The sequence below is a fragment of the Clupea harengus genome, chromosome 24 (assembly GCF_900700415.2).
Source record: "Clupea harengus chromosome 24, Ch_v2.0.2, whole genome shotgun sequence".
Taxonomy (NCBI): Eukaryota; Metazoa; Chordata; class Actinopteri; order Clupeiformes; family Clupeidae; genus Clupea; species Clupea harengus.
The window spans coordinates 1,647,662-1,670,144 of NC_045175.1; the positions used below are offsets into that span (position 1 = coordinate 1,647,662).

The following is a 22,483-nucleotide window of genomic DNA, read 5'->3' on the forward strand; positions in this document are numbered from 1 at the left end:
CAGCAGGGCTTATCATGCAGTTTCACACGCTGCTCTGGGGCTATCCGACCACGCTCTTATTCACCTGATCCCGGCTTACAGACAAAAACTTTAAATTTCTAAACCTGCTGTGCGGAGAACAAAAAACTGGAACAACAGAGAAGCTGTGGAGGAGCTGCGTGGCTGCCTGGATGACAAAGACTGGGACATTTTTAGAACTTCTTCCAGCAGTCTGGACGAATATACAGAGGCTGTGACGTCATACATTAGCTTCTGCGAGGACAGCTGTATTCCAACACGCACCAGGGTTATCTACAACAACGACAAGCCTTGGTTCACTGCAAGACTCAAACAGCTTCGTTTGGAGAAGGAGGAGGCTTTCAAGAGTGGGGACAAGGATAGGTTCAGACTGGCGAAATACTCTTTTGGCAAGGAGATTAAGGAGGCCAAACGACAGTACTCTAAGAAGTTGGAACATCAATTTGCAGCCAATGACTCCTCGTCAGTCTGGAAAGGCCTTCAGGTGATCACAGGCTGCAAAACCAAATACCCCCACTCTATGGAAGACCTTAGACTGGCAAATGATCTGAATGACTTCTACTGTAGATTCGACAGACAATGGACCAGTCACATCACATCTACTCTTCCCAGCCTGGACAAAGACTCCACCCTCTCCCACAGAATTATCCCAGACAGCCCTCTCCCCCCCATCACACCTCTCTCCATTCAGGAGAGGGATGTCAATAAGCTCTTAAAAAGACAGAACCCCCGCAAAGCAGCTGGACCAGATGCTGTCTCTCCCTCCACACTAAGGTACTGTGCGGATCAGCTGTCTCCAGTGTTCACGGACATCTTTAACACCTCACTGGCTGAATGCGTGGTCCCTGCCTGCTTTAAAACCTCCACCATCATCCCCGTTCCCAAAAAGCAGAGGATCACAGGCCTTAATGACTATAGACCAGTCGCCCTGACCTCTGTGGTAATGAAGACCTTTGAGCGCCTCGTGCTGACCCACCTCAAGGCCATCACCAACCACCTCCTCGACCCACTGCAGTTTGCCTACAGAGCCAACAGGTCTGTAGATGACGCAATTAACATGGGACTCCACTTCATCCTCCAGCACCTTGATTCCCCCGGCACCTACGCCAGGATCCTGTTTGTGGATTTCAGCTCCGCATTCAACACCATCGCCCCAGCTCTCCTCCAAGACAAGCTAACACAGCTGAGCGTGCCTGAGCCCACCTGCAGGTGGATCACTGACTTCCTGTCAGACAGGAAGCAGCGTGTGAGGCTGGGCAAGCTTGTCTCGGAGCCCCGGACCATCAGCACTGGAGCCCCACAAGGCTGTGTGCTCTCTCCTTTACTCTTCTCCCTCTACACCAACAACTGCACCTCCAGCCACCCCTCTGTCAAACTCCTTAAATTTGCGGATGACACAACCCTCATTGGACTAATCTCCAATGGGGACGAGGCAGCCTACAGAAAAGAAGTTGACAGCCTGGCTTTCTGGTGCAGCCAGAATCACCTGGAGCTGAACACCTGTAAAACAGTAGAGATGGTAGCAGACTTCAGGAGGATCCCAGCCCCAACCATCCCCCTCATCATGTGTGACTCCCCAGTTAACACTGTGGAGTCTTTCAGATTCCTGGGAACAATTATGGCACAGGACCTAAGGTGGGCGGAGAACATCACCTCCACAATCAAGAAGGCCCAGCAAAGGATGTTCTTCCTTCGGCAGCTAAAAAAATTCAACATGCCGCAGAAAGTGATGGTCGAGTTCTACACAGCCATCATTGAGTCAATCCTCACCTCATCTATTACCATCTGGTTCGCTGCCTCTACTGCAAAGGACAAAGGCAGACTGCAGCGGATCATTCGGTCAGCCGAGAAGGTCATCGGCTGCGACCTGCCGTCTCTCCTAGACCTGTTCCACTCCAGGACCAGCAAGAGAGCAGGCAAGATCATCGCTGATCCTTCCCATCCCGGTCACCACCTATTCCAAAGACTCCCATCTGGCAGAAGGTTCCGGGCTATAAAGACCAAAACCTCGCGCCACCTGAACAGTTTTTTCCCCACGGCAGTGGTGCTTACAAACAAGCCCCCTGCATCACACTGACTCTGGGTTTGCCAATTCCAATTCACAATTATTTATTATTATTTAATATTCTGTATTTGTCTTTTATTCTTGTTTTTGCTATTTTGTTGTTATGTTATGTGTTTTATGTCCTATGCACCAACCACCAAGATAATTTCCTATATATGTAAATATACTTGGCCATTAAAAGAATTCTGATTCTGATTTAGTGTTACAGATTTCAGTTTAACACGAGCACACAGGCCTACTACTACAAATAAACAATTACAGCAGTTGGACGCCTCAAGGTTGTGTACATTTATTTCAATGAGTCAAAATACACATTTACTGCATGTCACAAAATGGGGTAACACCATAAAACCACTTATTTAAAATAATAATAAAAAAAAAATACACGTTATGACAAGTATGACACAGAGGTCGTCAAAAAACAAAAGCAAAACCTTTTGAGATCCAAATTTCATAGAAATGCTATACAATAAAAATTCAAAAATAAAACAAATCTCAGATGATCCCCTTAAAGAGAAACTGACGCTTCACCTTGAAATATCTGGCCAGTAGGTACTCGTACCATGTACCTGCTATATGTGCCTATAACAGCAACTCCCTATGCATCATCTATCCAGGCAACCACATGGACAAATAAAAAAATGTCCAAGAAAAGTCATTTACAAAAATATACAGAATAAAAAAATAAATATCTGCGAGGAATTGAACGTTATTGGGTGCGGGGTGAGTGAGGACCGTGTGTATTTACACGTGTTCAGGGAAGCCCCGCTGCTAGGATGCTACCCAGGAGAGCGCGGTCTTTCAGAGCGTTCTCCACATCCTTCTCCTCGATCTTCAGAGACACCTGAGGAACAAGACAGGGACAAACTAAGATTCGGACCACAACTTCGAGCAGACAATGGAAATGTTTAAGCACACAAGAGTAAATCGAGTACGAGTCCATCAAATGAAGGATCGACTCATGTCTCGGTGAGTGAGGGGCTATGTGTGTGTGTGTGTGTGTGTGTGTGTGTGACAATCCTTATAATGTTAAGGATTATGATGTGAGGTACGGTGGGTAGGTAGGAGGGGTGCGCGCGCGCGCGCGCGTGCGTGCGTGCGTGTGTGCGTTAGACACAATCCTAAAGGCTTATGATGGGAGGTAGGATAGATAGGTAGGTAGGTAGGAGTGCATGTGTAAATACCTTAGTGAGACGGGCCTCCTTGGCCTTCTTGAGGGAGAAGATGCCCTGGCTCTCCAGCAGGCTGCAGAGGGAGAGGCACTCGCCCTGCCCCACGCCCCCCACCTGCCGCTGGGCACACAGTCTGGCGTAGGCCTCCGACAGCTGCACACAGAAACCCACCGTTAGCTGCAGCTCAACTCAAAACGTTTAACTCAAGACTTCTGATCCATGCATCTAAGCAAGAGGCACCGTATTCACAGCATCCTCTAATGAGACCATAACTGATGAGTGATCGTCCTTAAGGGAAGGACATTGCACTAATCCAGACTATTCCATGTTCTCACTATGCACACCATTCCTCACGGGATCAGTCCTTCCCTATACTTAAATCTACCATCCTAATTTGCCTCCCATACAAACCACGAAGAATATCAAGTCTGGTAAAGCCATTCACTGCCATATCAGTCCTCATACTATGGGACATAAAAGCCATCATGGCGCCACCACATCTGGTATGAGCGGGTCTCACCTTGCCCAGGGGGATCTCCCGGCTCTTCCCGCTGCGTGTGAGCAGCAGCAAGCAGCAGACCAGGAGCTTCTGCTGCAGGGGGAAGCTCTCGCCCTCGGACCCGCTGCCGCTGACCATGCGGTCGCCGTACACCTCCGACAGCACCCGCGCTACCTGGGGCACGCTCACACGGACCGCTGGAGAGGGGAGGGAAGAACGGGGACAGGAGTGAGACATTGCTCTGCAGGTCGTTTAAAGAGGAGTCAACAATGTAGTTCAGTGGCAATCTACATTTTCACTGCCGAGTGTTTTCATAGGTTCATGAGTTTCCCCAGAGCTAAACAGAAATCTGTGGCTAACTCATGATTCCCCCCGCTATTCTTTAAACTCAACACTTCTGATGGCCGACATGTTTGGTTCTGTTACAGGGATGCCCTTGTGCCACAGCTTTTACCTTTGGCGTCGGCGGTAGGATCCGACGACTTCTTTGACCTTTCGTTAGACTCGACCATTTCAACTGCTCGCCTGAAAGAGAAACAAGAGACAGTTAGCAGTGTGACTTCTGTACAGGCCCTATGTGAATACTGGGGAAATGGTTTTTCAGTCTGTTCGAATTAAGACCAACTACGGTTAAACAAATACCATCAGCACTACTTTGTGGCAAGATGATTATAAACCGTGACTTCAACATTCGATTATTACTCAGGTGTTTTTAAAAAGAGGACAGACTTCAGCAATGAGAATTTGGCCACATCTGGCAGGCTGACTCACCTGCAGATGTCCAGGACTTTACGCGCGTCTCCCGACACGGCGGACACCTTTCTGGCACAGAACTGAACGGCTGCTGCATCCAGCACTCCATCCCCACCCACCTGGAAGACGGAGGAGGTTTTAATACATTTACTAATTGTAGTTTGAACTATAATCACATGCCGTACCCATCTACCATTGGCAAATACATATGTAAGACTTCTGAATGTAATTAAAAGGAATTAATAGATAAACTAATGGACCAGTACAGATAGGAGAGCTACATAATGAGTAAAAACACAAAACTCAAATATCTGCGTGCCGTGCTTTACTTGCACAAAGACATGCATCAAGCGACATGCATTATTGAGCTCTCAGGCTTGCCGTACCTGTGTGAGGCGGTCCTGCACAATAGCGGTGAGCTCCTGCCTGCTGTAGGGAGGGAAGTGCAGCAGCTGGGGGCGGCAGTGGGGGTTCGCCTGGAGCCGAGGCAGGATGCGGTCCGTCAGGTCCAGAGCGTTGGCAATGCCTGCAGATGAGAAGTAGCATTAGCAGAGCGTCTCGACACACAGATCCCAGATCTGTCCAAACCAGAACCGCCACTCCTCCCAACACAACAGCAAACATTCACTCACACCGAGACCACCGAACACTCACCGATAAGACACAGGCGGGATCGAGGGAGGTAGGGCCACTCAAAGATGGTGTACAGAACATCCTGGCATTTGCTGTCTAACTGATCCATCTCGTCCAGAACCAGCAGGCTATGGGTAAGCAAACACAGGGAGGCAGAAGAAGACCATTAGATTAAAATATCGGACAAACACGCGTACAGGTCACTTTGCGGGCCCCTCAAAGGCTTAGCTTGGTTGGCACGGCGATATGAATGAATGCTGGCAGCTCTTACACAGTGGGGCCGCTGCTGGTGAGGAGCTTCTGCAGTCGGCCCTCGCTGTGGCCCCGCGTGCCCCCCAGTTTCTCGGCCAGCAGGGGGAAGATGGAGTGGGAGCTGCGCAGCGTCATGCAGTTAATCACCACCTTCTGCACGCCCTTCAGCAGATCCTGAGGAGGGAGAGAGAGTCAATTCAACTAGAAATGTAACCAAACTCGACAAAGCTTTTAAAAATAATGAGCACCTTTTATAAGAGATTCACAGGACTTATGCTCACAGCAAGCCACATACAATCTTAGGAAGCCCCAAAAACTAAATATTTAGGTTTGTCTACAAGAACAAGCCAATTATCTTTAACAATTGAGATTGCAATTCTACACTTAACATTATCTATTTATTATTATTTAGCTGTGGCAGTTAATGTCCAGCTGTCTGTTGCTGCCTCTACTGTCTCGTTTTTGTGACAAATTAAGTACTTTGAACTTTGCAATTCTACAGTTCTATATTATTATCTAATATGTGATGTTGAATATAAAATCACCACCCCCCTCAAAGAAAAAGGGAAGAGACTGTCCAGTCCTGGCAGGATGTGTGCCCCACTCACCTCTCTCTCCTGGAGCACACAGTTGAGGCACGCGGTCTTGCCCGTGCCGGGGGCGCCGGAGACGTAGAGGCTGGAGGGGAGACCCGGCACGACGTGGGACTCCAGGAAGGACACGATGGCGGCCCGCTCAGCCTCGCGTGAGTGCAGCCGCTCGGGCACGGCGGTGTGGAGAGCCTGCTTCACACTCTGGTACTGAGACTCTATGAGAGGTGAAATGACAGACCAGGGTTAGCAACGGCTTATTTCAGACATCTGTGTATGCCATAAATGAGACACACGCATGTATTACAGTCATACGAATACATTATATTACTACACATTAAGTACTGTAACTAGTGTGTTCATGCTGATACATGCTGGCCCAGGTCAGGATGGTGTGTGTGTGTGTGTGTGTGATTTATATATATATATATATATATATATATATATATATAGTCAAACACTGGCCATTTTTGTACTAATGCACTTTGAATAGTGCATTCAAGATATCCCATAGACTACATATTGACCATAGAGGTGAATGGACAGTGAATAGGAGCATGAGTATGGATTCATAACCATGTCAAAAGGTGGAACTTACTCTGTTCGGAGAAGAGACGGGTGCTCACAGCTTTCCCCTCGGGCCGAACACGAGGGCTCTTGCAGGGCGTCTCCTGCCTCTTGGGAGACTGACGAGACAGGGGAGAGAGGGGGAAATCCACCCGCTGTGGGCGAGTGGGGGAGGAGAAAACGGGGGTGTTCTCGTCAAAGGAGAGCTTGCGGGGGGAGCCTGTCTTCGTCTTGTAGGGGGAGAGCGTCAGCTTGTTGGGGGACGCCGCCAGTTTGAGGGGGGACGTCAGGGCCACTCGGCTCTGCTTTGGGGGCGACCCCAGCAGACATGGAGGGGTGTTGCACCCGTTTTCATCGCCTGAAATGAGAAGGTGGCCTCAGTTTATTTACAGTCACTTCTCACTTCTACACTCAGGACTCTTAAGATAACAAGCCACAGAATACAAGCTGGGTCTGCTGGGTCTACAGATACAAAATATAAACAGCTACAGTTGTGACTGTATTGTCAGAGTTTTTTATTTTTATTTAAATACACAATTTAAAGTCGCCCCAGCTCCTGTTGATCAATCAACTTTACAAAACATTTCGAGCCCCGAGTAGAGCTTAGTACCCACCCATGCGTTTACGTGGGCTCAGGGGCAGTCTGGGAGACAGAGGGGCACCCTTGAGAGCGGCATGCCTGGGGGAGACAGGGGCACTCTGGGCCGGGACCGTGGCTACTGCTGGAGGGGGGACCTCTGGCTCCAGCTCCGTGGAGCTCTTGGAGCAGGAGATGGCCCTGGAGGACTTCCGCCGGGGGAACGGCAGGGTGGGCTGACTCCGGGACCGTGTGCTGGGCATTTTTTCCACACTGTGTCGCACCACAGACTTCAAGGAGACAACAGGAAGGGTGATCTGGAGAAGAAAGGGGGGAGTTACATAATGGCAAGTATACCTTGGTCATTAGAGGCAAACGCAAGTAAGATAAATCATAAGTAGGAACTTATCTGAGATTAGTCATCTTAACAGGTTAGAGAATATTGCAGGAATTGCATCGGGTGACATTCAACATTAGGACAGGTACTTGATGGCTACGCTACGTGTATCCAGTTAGCATCAACACAGAATGAATGTGATGAGGATCAGATCAATGAAAGTCTCCCGAAATTAGCATGGTCTTTAGCATGCCCAGAATTAGCAGATAGTTGCAAACTCCAAGTTCCTTCTCTCTTGGTCTCCGGAGTAACTTCACAGTGATGTGTGAAAGTGTTACCACGTAGCGGGACAGTTAAATGGCGGAAGGACAATGCTACGTCGGAAATGTGGCGCCAACTATTCAATTTATGTATTTCTTTAAATTCACCTTCAATAGAAGGCAGTAATGTTTCGATATTGAAACAATCTTGAGCATGTCAACAGAGATCAAGTCACAGTTTCAATGAATCAGCATTGAAGACCATCTACAGTTATGCTAACTCGAATGCCAGGTAAATAAACCATTCACAAGAAAATAATCCCAAGAAAATAAACAGGCTATTCTAACTTCAAATATATGCAACATCACGCTGTCATTTTATTATGACCATTCACTAACTTAGTTGAATGAAATAAGTTTGGGCTTTGGGCTAGCAAGCTGATAACCGCCAAATCGGCGCCAAAGTTGGCTATCGATAATTCTAAAACGAGTTGGCAACAGGTTAACATAAGTTGGAAGTCACAAACGCATAGTTGCTTCACGCCTTCATTAAAAAGGCACATATTATCTCGAATTAATACAAACATCATTGACATTCTTACCTTTAATTCACACTGTACGTCTCCTCTCGGGACGATATAGTAGGTCTTCAGTGAAACAAGTCGAACTGTCGAACTGCCGCCAATTTACTAAGTATGCCTCAGCTGATGTTACCGCCTCCTGGCGTCTATTCGTCACTCAAGGGTGTCGTCATCGGTTTCTACCGTTTTATTGGCTAAAAGCATTTTATGCTCCAACAAAGGCAGCGAATGGGATCTACTGCAGCCTCACAGCTGTCGTGGCGGGATATTCAGCTATTGTCAACAGATATTTTCGCGGATTTTTTTTCCCGGGAACTGTACTCTTGCTCGACGTATAGGCTATGAAAGAAACCTGCCTCTATTATACTTTTGTTACATTTGATCGGTTTGTTACATTTACAGTTACACGTGTATGCATGGTGTATATAAAGTTAGATCACATTGTCAGAACCTAAGCTTTAGTTTATCCATGACCAATGAGTCAGTAGCCAGAAGTGGAATGTACCCAATTATAGGGTGCATTTTTGAAATGCACCCCTTACGTTTAAATGTAAAGTCAGAGCGACTGGCAGTGTAGTGCTTTATTCCGTTGGCGGTGTAGTTCTTTTTTTCATTTTTTTCTATCAAACCGGACAAAATGATTCAATTTGAGCATTGTTTAGAATTACGATCATTGTTAAATGCGTAATGTGAAACCCTGAAATGCACCACTTTCTGTTACACGAAAACTCAATGGGACTAGTAGTGTAGTGTAGTGTACTGTACTTTCCTGTTTTCTGTATCAAAACAGACAACATGATAGCCTAGGCAGTTGTATCACACTACTTGTTATGAAAATGGTGAAAACCGTGAGTGGTGGGACCCCTAGAGAACAATACCCGACACAATGAATGAACCCTATGGACGCAGACACGTGACCCACATTACATGACAACGTACACAATAGTCCCCATTGCTAAGCTTATCACTTGTTACTCAAACAAGAACCCCCGTTGTTATAGTGTTGAATACTCAAATATTGTTCTACTTGCTGAAATGATGACACTAAAGTCAGTCATTGACATTAAACAATTCCCCATTTTTTTTATTTCAAATGATAAAACATTGATAGATATGAGTTTAAAGCTAGGGTAGACTTGGCTAACAAACACCAAACAAAAACAGGTGAACATTTCAGAGGAAAGCAAGAACTCTGATCTGACCTCTGACCAGACATTCAGCGCTGATATGTTTCTATAGACATCACATCATGAGTGACGACAGGTTTCTCACATTGCCCAAAACTCTTCTAGAGATCTCTCTCATTATTTTCATAAGCTATATTACAAGACTTTACATTATTTAAAAACCGAACAATGACTAAGATATGCATTGTGCATACATTGTACATATTATTGTTTATTTTCCTGCTGTCAAAATTGTATTATTACTACTATTATTGTTGCTGAATATATTTAGCAAAACTTGCATGTACCGATATAATCTCAGACAAGTTTAAGGCAACAACACCCAGCCACAGTGGGCCGCTGTCACAACATAAAGATACAGAACAAAAACATCAAATGGGTCTGAGTATATCACAGCAATGACATGTACAACACAACGGTAGGTTCACAATGGCAAGCATTTTTGTGGGGTTTCTTGTAGAGACCGACGGGGACAGAACCTGGACCACCGGCACATCGTAAGGATACAACTGGTCAACAGTCACCAGGCAAATTGGTAAATAGTTTCATTGGCAACGGAAAGGAAATTATATTTATATATATATAAAAAAAAACTTAATCAAACTAATAAATCATCCCTTATTTTCCTCCACATCAGAGGCAAAACACAATGACAATGCCCCTTATAATGAGACTGACGCTGATCAGTGTAAATCGAAACACAAATTAGAATTTAAAGCGGGGTATCTGAAAAGCCTGAAAAAATGGTACAATTCTTTACATGCCTACTCGCTGACTTAAAGCAAAGAGGAATGATTGCTGGAATCTGAAACTGTGCCGGTGACTGTAACAACCAGAGAGAGTAGTCATGTACTGAATTTGCAGTCACATCTTTCGTGCTCACTAAGAGAGACTGGGAGCAAAGGACATCACTGCCCCCTAGTGGGTAGAGAGTGCATAAGACCCATGGACCGCCATGCAGGTCCTTTGCTAATTCACATTGGATTAGGGCATCTTTTTGGCAAGTTTGGCCTGGACTGCGAATTCAAATCACCGCATCTTGGGAATGTGAATGTCATAAAAGCAGCAATATAGTGTTCAGGCTAATGAAGGTGAACATACGGCTTTGGCCCTATAGTGTTTAGCCACATAATGGTAAACAGAATTAGTCCACCCCTTCGAGTCCTGTGTCTCTCACAGAAATTCTTGGAGTTATCGCAGGAAATAGTGTTTTGATTGATGACCTGCTTAGTGTTTTGCATCTCCCCAGATTTGCATCACTGAACAACACAGCCATTCAAGGCTTAGCAATTGTGTCATAGTAGCAATGCAAATATTGACACTAAATAATCCTATATTTGAGCACTGCCACTCAAAGTGTGAACACTGACACCATGCGTTCAATCCTAGATTTCTTTGTCAGTTTATTATGATTATAAAAGTGTTTATTTACTTGAGTGGATCGTAGATATAAAGTCAACCGAACACAGGTAGGGGGGGGGGGGAATGGGGTATTACGAAGCATACGTTTCCAATGTGTACACATTTTAACATTGTGCAAATATATAATCTTGACAAACAACTCAAGGAACCATGCCTGAGATGCAACCCAGCCACTCGACAGACATGACATGAATCCACCCTCTATATCACAAACAACAAACGTCCATCACTGGCATGAGTTTTGGCGTGCGTGCCACTCCATTATACAACCCTAGCTGTGCAGTGGAGGAAGGAGAGAGGTAAACAACAGGACCTACAGCACTGCTGTGTCAAAGCTATAACCGTGGTGTCGTGTGTGGGTGTGTGTGTGTGTGTGTGTGTGTGTGTGTGTGTGTCAACAGTGACAGGGAAGAGAAAATTACGATATCATTAAATATTGACAAAGAATTTGAAAGGCAACGTGTGATCTTTGAAAAGGAATGATTGTCCCACAGCGAGAACCACCATGAGGATGATGGTCCAGTAAACCCAACCAACCAACCAACAAACTAAATCAGATCAGGATAAGATCAGGATAAGTTCCACATTTTCCATCTCCAAGTTCCCTAGGATCAGCCCCTTTTTTATTTTCTTGGGAAGCACATGAAGATTTAGTTGATAAGTGCTTCCAATCATAAATAAGTATATTTTCATGGCCAAGTAGTTGACTGTGCCAGTCCATACAACTACAGGGGAGGGAAGGGCCAGGCATGACTTTTTGTATGTCACAAGACGCCAGCGCTATTGGCCTTAAGCAGGGCAAAGTCTGTTACTGCTTTGTTATCTTCAAGTGTAGTGTGCAGTTGGCGCAGTTCAAGAGCACCGTTTTTTCAAAGACGAGTCGGAAAAAAAACAGGGTCAGAAAATGATTGTCTTGGGCTCGGGCTGGTGGTCAAGAGTGTCTTCTCTGGGTAAACAGTCTGTGTAGTGAGAGAAAACAAGTGACACGGAGGTAGGAATAGGAAGAGAGGAAGAGAGAGAGAGAGATAAAGTGAAAGAGAGAGAAAGCAGGCAAGTCAGATTGACTCGGGGAGACTGTTCTTCCTTTAAAGACGAGGGAGCGGTGCATTGGTTTATCTGGTCGAGTCCTCGTCCCGAGTCTTAAAGTTGTTCACCTGAAAATGGGAGGTGCTGGAGGCGCTCCCCTGGAAATACCTACAGGAAGTGGACAAAAACAAAGCTCTGTTTTAGAACATCCTCTCATTTTCTCTGCCAGCCAAACATATCAAACACAGTCTCATTTATACACAACCACCAGTTCTGTTCATTCTTTGTGGCACAAGGCCTAACGTCCTGCAAATGGCTCTTACAATACTCGTCGCCCCTCTTGGTTAGTTACAATGCTCTGGCTAAACGACTGGCTCCTTTTTCAAAACCATACGTATCCTTGTGAACTCTGATGGTGCGGGGGACAAGAGTCTTTACCTCTATTCAGTTTGCTTGGGTAGGCCTTGCTGAAGTGCACATACTCTTCGGGAGGTGGAAGGTCTTCAATGGAATGGAAATTGAACTTGGACTCAAAGTCATCTGTTAGGAGAGAAAAGGCAATGAGAGATAGAAAGGGAAAACTGCAGGCCAGGTATAGTATTCCTGGGTAGTGTGTGCAGTGGGTGCTTATCAGAAGGAAGTGGTTGACTGTTTGACTGTGGGTGGGGGTGGGGTGTTTTGCATGTGGGTAAGAGACAGAGGATGAATGGGGAGAAAAAAAAGATCACAGGATATGCAGAGGGCATCATTTCCCTGATAGTCTAAACTGATACATTGGGTTCAAAACAATTTAGCAAACAGAGTGAAGTCATGAGTTTGAGGCCATTCACACTGGTCTGGGATATCCAACAGCTATCCACTATTATTATACGGCTCCTCAGAATGTTGCTAAAAGTTCCATTGATTTGGATGGGCCACGAACATTCAACGAATCTATTCACTGAACTTAACAGAAATCATTGTTATTTGAAGTCAGCAAGTAATAGGTTGCTTACGCAACACCTAACGCTTTAAAGTTCTATTTGCGTGAAGAATTAGTTTTCTTAGCAGAAGGTCACGAAACGGCAACAAAATAATTAAAGGGAGGTATTTTGGAGGAATGTCTTATCGTTTTGGAAAGTAACTATATAATAAGCGGGATAATGTTTAGTCCTGTTCATCCCATCGGGATTTATATTCCTATACTGACCGACGGACAACACATTACCCCTTACTTAACCATTCACACTAAAGGTTATGTTAAAGCAGCAGGAAGGGGTTATGGTCTAAAACAAAAAGCATGCAAATACTACCAACAACCCAGCTGGCTCTGATACAACTTGCCAACATGCTAAATTATGCCTTGAGGTGATATGATTGGAAAGGTCACGCTGTGAAAGCTTTTCTTACATTTTCAGTGGGTGTTCCATCCTAGACCACAAACCTACCTAGTGCACAGCCTGGACAGCAGGTGAGAACAACGTGTTTATCGGCCCTTCGCATGACCATATGCCACCAAAATTAAAAAATGATAATAAAATGATCCTAAAACGAGTTGCCTACCAAAAACATACTTCACAAGGTGGCACATTGTTTATATAGTGTTACATTAAAGGGACAGTGTGTAGGATTTAGTGTCATCTAGCGGTGAGGTTGGTTGCAACCAGCTGAATACCCTTCCCTCACCCCTTTCTTTCCAAGCATGGAGAATGTACGGTGTCGGTCAGATGCTTCTACGACAGCATGGAGTAGCCACAATGTCAAGTGATGAGGTTACTTTGAATAGATATTCAGAGATTCTACTTAGTTATTTTAGTCTGTAAAACTACGAGTCATGGCTTTAATGGACTGTAAATTGTGAAATCTGACTATGTTAGTCGTTGGCTGATATGATCCCCAAAGCCTTTTTGTTTAACGTTACACTTTTATTGGCAATCAGTTTCAGCAGCTGTAGGAGGATCTCAGTAACGTCACCGGGTCTTTTGGGTCCAAATAACTAAGATAAATTCTAGCTTTTGGCACATAAATGTAAAATTACAATCCTGGTAGCAATTCGATTTCAACATTCACATGGGGCAAAGGTTACTTGTGTTGGTAACTATGCCCACGGCCATGTTCTAGCTAAAGCTAAATTACGTGTCCAGCAGAAAATAGGTAACTATGGCGTCATTCTGAAAACATTTGTCCCTCATATTCCCCCAATTTCCATCTGGGAAAGGCCCCGCCCGTGTTTAGCCTTGCTTTCTGCTGTCGCCTGTGCTGATTTAGTTTTGCTTCATGTTTCGTTCGCTTCTTCGACAACGAGGATTCACGCTCCCTAGCTTTTTCTTGTGCTGAATACTAAGTGTGATCCTCCATTTGTCATCTGCTGTGAGCATCTCATTCTCTGCCATGGGCATCTGGTCACCCATTGCTACTGGCCACAGCCTCCACAAATAAAGGGAGCTTTATGCTACAACCGGGTGGCTGTTCTGGTCTACCAGTAGCAGCTCAGGAGACGCCACAGAAATCCGCAAAAGTCAAACTCCTGACGGACTACAGTACGGGACAATATAGTATGGAGTCCTGTGCTGCCTAGAAACAATTATCTGAGCTCACCATCTCTGAGCTCTCAGAATGATGAGGAAGTGAACAGGCATGACATTTGAATTCCTGAGGAGTTATTTTGCCTAGAGTGTTATTTTTTTTAACCTCGGAGCGACCGTGAAGGGGTAAAACACACTGGAGCTGAGCCTCTATTGTTCCACACACACACACACACACAAAAACAGAACAGTTCAGGTTTTCAGAAGAGGTTCATATATCTGGGGGTTTTCAAATGAAGAGGCTAGTTTTATATATACAGTATATATAGAATATCAAAATTATATCACCATGAATATTACACTGCAATACATATTCATGGTGACCAATATGCTGACGCATACCCTTGAAGAAAGTATTTTCCAACATCCCCACACAAAATTCCTTACTGTGGAAAATGCCAACATATTTATATAAATATGCATCCATACATGAGAATCATGAGTGAACACACAGAGAAGCTATTCTAGGTGTAAACCATCCATTAAGTGAAGACCCGTAGACCTAAATCACACCATGTGACTGTGTACCAGGGAAGGGACTCACCCGCAGAGCTCCTGGTGTGGCTCACAGGGGTGGAGTGGCCATTCCGGATGGGTGGAGGGGGAGGCGGGGGTTGGGCCGGGGTCCGAGAGGAGAGGGGTGGTGTAGGCTTGGCACGGCCGGGTGGCTCGGCGCGGGCGGGAGGCTCGGCACGGGCGGGAGGCTCGGCGCGGGCAGGAGGCTCGGCGGCGGAGCCGTGCACCCGGTAAGGGGGCGGGAGAGGGGGTGCGTCACGACTGCCGTTTCGAGAGCTGGATGGTGGAAGCTGAGGAGCTACATTTGGAGACGAAGGGATAAAAAGAAAAACAACACATATAAACAAATACATATATTACCATACCACAGTCACCACTAGGCCAAATACAAAACGGGTATGGTCAATCCTAATAATAAATAATCCTAATCATAAATCTCACCCGCAAATTAAGTATAGACTCCACCCGAATAGAATTCTACGCAGTTTGTGCATCATCATAACCACACACAGTATGGTGACGCATACTTCATCTTAATCACGGCTCAGTGACATTTATGTAGGGCAAGTCCTCAATGGAAACCCTCTTTTCCAGTACCCGACTCCAGCTGGCATCCTGGCATTTCCTGGAGGCTTGGATGCTTCTACGCTAATGCCTTCTCCTCCTTCCCACCACTGACGCAGTCACATTACACCGGCAACACTTTTCACATCACATTATTTCACTTCCCCGAGGTGCACAAACTGGGCATACTGGCAATCAAAATCATTTCAATTCCTTGAATTGTTTTTAATCTGGTTTGAGTACAATACAGGCCAGCTCTGTATTTTGTTTGGAAAGGTAAATGGCAATAAAAATCACTCAGCACAATTGTGACACTTCCTGTCCTGACAGGACAGTGCATACTCAACAAAAACACCCTGTAGACTAAACCGCTGCAGACTGCTCCCAATCTCGACCAAAACTGCTATTGCAAGAGCGTCCAGATACTAAATTCTACTTGAGCCGTGGTAGCTAGTCTGTGAAGATGATTGGAAGGTCAGACCAAAATGGTACTATTTCAGAGGAACTGTTCCAAAAGTGAACCACTTGCCAAGTACACATACATGCAATTTCATGATATGCAGAAACACTTCAGCCATACTCAACAGAGAAGGTACAGCTCAACCGCACACAAGAAGGATGTCAGAGAGAGAGATAGAAAAGGCAGAGGGAGAAAAAGTAAAGGCAAGTGAGGTACGCACTGCCCGCCATGACAGAACAAAGGTATGTCGGAATATTCCAGAGGCCTGCGGAATGCAGAGGAACCAGGCGGCCTTGCCGTCAAATACATCCATCCACTAAAACAATCCTTTTCTTTTCCCTGATAAACAAGTGCCCTGCTGTTTGAGGTCAAAAGCTTCATTCCTTCACTCATAGTATACACAGACAGTACTTTCAGTGAACAGGGTAACTGAGTTACAAGTACAATCACAAGTTAGCACCTTTTGGACAGTTATTCTAATAGCTTCTAATTTGCCATTCTGTTCAATTCCTATTCAAAATGATGAGTGATAAAAAAAATTGATGACTGAATGACGTATGATTTTTATGCTAAAATGAAGACACCTGGTGATGACACCTACATGATGCTTGAACAGTAAGCAGGTTTTGCGAATATGCACACATCCACTTTACAAATGGCAAGCGAGTTCAGCCGTTTTAGACTCTTGAGATGGAGAGCTGGTCTGCTGTCCTACGTAAGGGTGTTTCACACAAACACTGTGACTGTACCTGATCTCCGTCCTGGCGGATCGCGAGCAGGAGGTGGCGGCCGTCCTCCCTGGCCTGATGGGTTAAACGCCGGCGGAGGGGGCGGCGCCTGGGTCCGGGCGTGGCTGCCCTTGTGCAGCGAGTTCCTCCTCTGCGGAAGCATGGGGGCCGGGTCGCCGTTGGCGCCCGAGGGGGACTGTCGGTAAGGCGGAGGCGGCGGAGGAGCGGAAGAAGGAGACGGAGGACGAGGATGAGGAAGACGAGCGCGTCATGGGAGGGTGCCTCGAGTTGCTGGTGGAATGGTGCGGAGTGCGTGGGAGGGGTTTGTCCCGGCTATGGGACGAGTTACTAGGAGGAGGCTTGGGGCCGGGCGTCGGATTGGGTGAAGGGTTTCCGCGGCGATTGAAGGGAGGCGGAGGAGGAGGGGCGGAGGAGCTGGGCTTCATGCCTCCAACAGAGGAAGAGGAAGAGGAAGATGAGAGAGAGCTGCCTCCGTTTGAGGGCCGGGTGATGTCGGGGAGAGAGGGTCGCTGGGAGCGAGGCTGGGGTGGGGGTGAGGAGCGGTCACTGTCGCCGTGACGACCTGCGGGGGACGCGGCCCGACCAGGTGGGCGGGGAGCTGAGGGGCGAGAGCCGGGGGGTCGGAGAGCCGATCTGCCCACTGTGCCGTCTGCGTGGGAACACAGGAAACATAACACAACAGATGAACATCACTAAGCACACCAGCACATTACACTATGACAATAAGAGACACTATATGGCACTAGAACACAGAAGAGAAGAGTTTTCTACATTTGTCATTGTTTTTGACACTCTTATGCTGTCCACAATTCAGCCAAAAGGTTCTTAATACTTCAGCTCAACAGCCAATAAAATGACACCCCTCCCTTCCATTCTCCTGACACAATGTGTTGATTGGCTGGAATTGTTTATGGCTCGGTCCAGGCCACCATGTTTGTTTCCCATTTTATTTACTGAGCCAGGAATGTGTACAAAAACACTGGAGTTTTTTTGAGCACACATACACTGAACCGACTGCTAGAGGACTCTGCCTTTAAGAAGGTAGTTGGCTCATAAGCCTTCAATAAAGACTAATCATTTGTCAAATTGACAATGTGACTGCGCAGGTAGATTACAAGGGGGAAACCCAACTGGGAAATACTTGCCTCCGACTGGCCGAAGCTTGGGCACGCCTCCTGCAAACAAGCCTCCCATTGGCATGGGTCCACCACCACCTCCTCCTCCTCCTCCTCCTGACGATCCACCTCCACCCCCTTTAGATTCTGTAGAAACATTAGACACAGACATGTTGAACATCCCCTCGATGTCTATTACTGTTCACCGTTTGCAGCGTTACAGTTGATAATAGGAATGGTAACGTGAACACTAACAGACAGATGTAACGCATACGGTGTGTTATCAAGAGGAAACGGAGAGTTCACAGTTCAGAGTTCACAGTTCGTAGGTCATTCAGATCATACATTTAGAGGCCATGCCAGGGCGAGGCAAGGGAAAACCCATGTACTTGTAATGCAGGCCGGGCAGCTTGTGCAACAACCCCTGCGGGGTTGGTCAATCATTAGCCAGAGAAACGCAGGGTGTCAACCACTGTTTGGTGACAGATACAGTAGCGCAAGTCAACCAAACAGAGGGCAAGTGCTACCAGCTGTGCTAAATGCTTTAGATGTAAACCAGCTGAGGGGTTGTGAAGAGGAGTGCTGTGACACTACCAGAGCGTCTTACTCTAAAAGCACAGAATCTGCAACCTTGTGCAATAGAATCTGGCCATTATACCACTAAGCCACCAGAGCTCATGTTACCCCTCAGAGCTTTTTTTTCTTGGATGAGCATGTCTAGTAAATGAATAAACAAACAAAGTTTGAAATATTGTTTTCAATATTTCTTGTTTTACAGCTGTTTGAGAGTGTGTATATTGAAATAACTTTCAAAAAAAAATGATTCTATTTGTATTCCAGTGTGACTTACTCTCTATGATGGGTGCACTCCTGTCATTGACCGCGGCCACCTTCTTGAGTCTGGCCCCACTGCATATGTCATTGAGCAGCGCCCCTCGCCCTTTGGCTTCATCCCTGTTGAGTTTGGGTGCAGTAGTGTTTGCCTACGAGAGACACCGGTGAGAAACATTTACACACCGCTGCGGCTGGGAAGCTCAGAAGGTACAAAAATTAGGAGATCACAACATGTTTTATTGCAGTTATTGCGATATGCATTAAGCATTATGCGTCAAGTTTTGATCGTGCATTCCAACACCATCATTGGAAAGTGTTAGCACGTCTCTTTGTTTAAAAGGTTTATACTGGGAGATCATTAACGTGCAAAGTAGTTTGGCAGTTGGCAATAACATTTTTTTTTTAAAACTTCAATGTCATAGACAGATCGTATAACAAGAAACTCTGTGGTCAAATAACACTTGTTGACAAACGGTAAATATGTAATTTTAGAGAACAATGAAAGATAATATCATCCCATTTCCCAACCTTCTTCATATACACCCCAGTTCTGATATTTTGTTACGAATGAAATAAAATGTCTGCATAATGTAATAAAGACCTTCAAAATGGCATGAGAGCCTGACTATAAAACCATGAAAACTGCTCATTGTAAATGTAACTGCGAACTACACGTATTTTATTTTCTCTCCACAACATACCTTAAAATGTAAGGCTTAAATCATACGTAATGATGACAATTCTTATGATTACACTCATGGGAGAAAAGGTCAAATCTAATTCTTCAGCAGCTGTACACAATAGTATTCAAAGTCTACACCCTAAGTAAGCATGAAAAAAGGTTCTAGGTAAAACCCTAAACTTTGTTGAAGAACCTCAGCAAAACTCAAAACCGCCAAGTAAACGCATATGGGAGGGTCATGGCCGCGTTGATTGGCATGCACTGACCTGGTTGAACGTGGGGGGTGGTGGGGGTCCCGGAGGGGGAGGGGGTGGTGGAGGGGGCATCCTGCCGTCCCAGTGCCCTCACTAGGCAGCGCTCAGGCCAGAGTCTCCCAACTTCTGTGCTTGCGTTCTCGCCACTCACATACACCTGGGCCACAACTGTAGACAGAGAAGAGACAGGGTTGAGCATCTTAAAAAGGGCTGTGCGTGGGCAACACACGCAACGACAGGAGTACATACAACAAGCAAACATTTGAACCACAAACAAGCAGCAATATGGAACAGTATACTCAACACACCCACTCACACAACATATTTGACCTACATACACAGCATACATCTCCCGGAGCACAATTGTCAACAGGTTGTAGGCCTAAGTCATTACAAAGAGGAGAAACTTAATTTTTCTCACACCACAAAGTGAGAAAAAACCCTGAAAAGACCTGGGCTAAGTCCGCTCACGAGAGCGGTTGTGACTCCCACCCTCTTCACCTGAATTCTGCTCAACGGTGCCCAAACCAGTTCTGTCTGTTGGCCTTGTCTGTTGTTTCAATGAGTCAAACTTCTACTTTTCACACCCATTATCCTCCTGCCCCTACCGAGAGGAACAAAAGACTCCAGGGCCGCTCATTGGGCCGACTGTCAGAGCAGGTTTCTCAGAAGACATGATACCTGCCCACAACCATCAATACCTGGTGGAATGTCACCAGGCCAGCTTGCTTTACAGCAGGTGTGTGGCATGACTTAAATACTGCAAACGTGACTGTGATTGGCCAACTGAAAAAAGTCTAATTATTGTCTTTTACAAGTGATAAGTTCAGCATATGAACAGAATTTACCGAACTATTTTGGGGGGAATTATCAATCACCACTACAGTCTTTTTAAAATGAAATAAACACAGTTGAGTCGGCCTACACAATGTTCAGAAAACCGGTTTAGTCATGTCGGGGGGGTGGAGGAGATTCTTCATTCAGTGCAAGTATGTACACGCACGGTGCAAGGTACAGGTGATCTACAGAGCGCAACAAGATTCATCCCAACTGTACTAACAGTTATATTAGTTTTTTCCACAATCCTAAAACAGCAGTGTCTCAAATATATCGTAGAAAGTTTACAGTTGAAATGTAAGGATTTTAACTTTTACTTTAGGCTAGGTTACTTGGCACCCTATGCTTTGCATAAACTACAAACACAAAATATTGCGAACAAGGAAAACGACGAGTTTAGCATTCTCGTCCAGGTATGACATTATCGGCAATTTATGGAAAACCCGACTGTCATACAATTTTTGTAATATGTTGCGTAATCTGAAATCGTAATTATTAAACAGAAAACAGGTCAAACTGATAAGATATTTTACTGACATAATAAGACAAGTAAGACCACACATCAAAACAACAATTAAATGTCAATTTATGCCCTTGTAAAAGCAAAAATAAGGTAGCCTACTGATAATGGAAAGACAGCATTTGAGGTAGACTTGTAACGTTCATTCCATGGTCCACAAAATCTTCTCACTTGAATCAACTAAGATTCTACCGACGGCTGCTATGCAATCATGGCAAGTGGGTTACGTAGAGTGTGTTCAAATCATCTGAAATACCGTTTCAGATTGGCAAAGGCATTGAAAGGTGCGCAAAAAGGTGCACTATCTCTAGCCGATACCTGCGAACAAACATACACAATAGCCTACAGATTACCTAATGGTCTGTTATTAACCATCTGCTATATCGATACCAACATGCTGTCAACGACGCACCCAGTGTTACATTAGCTAGCATGGCTTTTTCGAGTCTTGTCATAACAACACAAGGCAAAACAACTAAGGCGAAAAGATAGCATGTAACTATTCCAGAAACATATGGCTGTCAGTCAGACGAGCAACTTCCCAAACTCGAGACAAAATAACAAGCTAGCTGGCAACAATTGTTATTGTCACCGACCGTTAATGTTCCTCATCACATTGCCGCGTGTATGCAAAGACTGTAAGTGTTACTGACCGTCATGGTGATGAACAGCAATGGATGTATGGAATCGGCGTTCAGTTTCAGGCCGAAGTGAGTTCCAAATCTGTGGCAGTGTAAAGTTTAGGGCTACTTGCCACTACGTCTCGCGCACTTCGTGGCTCCTCCGACTTCGGTTCCCAGTAACCCGGAAATTGGAAGTATGTTCAAAATGGAGGCAGACTGCCGAATAATCCCGAGAGTCGCCGGGGGAAAAAAAATAATGAGAAAAACAGCGACATCCTTTGCCCACGCTCACCTATATACCGCAGGTTACGTCTATTCAGTATGTTTGCTCTATGGATCTGGTCAAACTCAGATTTATCACATAATGTGTCCAAAACCAACGAATAGCAGGAGCCTGCTACAGCACCACACTTGAAAGTTTACATATGCACTTTGTCATGAAGAAAAAGTAAAATTCTGTTTCAATCAAAGGTTATATTCAGTGTGCATAATGTGTGTTTAATGATATATAGATTGGTTACTGTGGCACTTTTCTTCTTCTGTGTCCCCATGCATGAGTTGGCCTGGTTTGGCCTTTGGTAAATTGGAGCATATAGGCTAGAGGTTAATGCATATTTCTTTGAAGGCCTCATTGCTCACCGACTGTTGGCTGGCCCAACTTGCTGCAAGATGATGTTAGGACAGTATTGTCTTTTGAACAATTTTGATTTGTAGTGCAAATTCTATCATTGTCCTACATGACAAAGAAACACTCACACCACTAAACCTCCCTATAGTTTATCTGAGTGGCAGTCAGATACATTTGGTCCAGACAAGCTCTTCTTAA

General features: G+C 45.4%; 1 protein-coding gene and 1 pseudogene across 1 annotated transcript; both read right to left on the bottom strand.

Moving 5' to 3' along the window:
- Positions 1 to 2,762: 2,762 nt before the first annotated feature.
- On the bottom strand, positions 2,763 to 8,435 carry LOC116219151 (cell division control protein 6 homolog). Its single transcript, XM_031562149.2, has 12 exons — positions 8,326 to 8,435; positions 7,164 to 7,443; positions 6,581 to 6,907; positions 6,001 to 6,200; positions 5,412 to 5,566; positions 5,162 to 5,268; positions 4,894 to 5,033; positions 4,526 to 4,626; positions 4,209 to 4,279; positions 3,776 to 3,951; positions 3,268 to 3,408; positions 2,763 to 2,927 (listed from the first exon to the last, which is right to left on the bottom strand). Exons 2-12 carry the CDS (start codon positions 7,387 to 7,389, stop codon positions 2,838 to 2,840), a joined length of 1,734 nt encoding a protein of 577 aa, XP_031418009.1. The 5' UTR covers positions 7,390 to 7,443; positions 8,326 to 8,435; the 3' UTR covers positions 2,763 to 2,837.
- A 2,563-nt stretch (positions 8,436 to 10,998) lies between these two features.
- LOC116219377 lies at positions 10,999 to 21,904 on the bottom strand (annotated as a pseudogene).
- Positions 21,905 to 22,483: the final 579 nt, after the last annotated feature.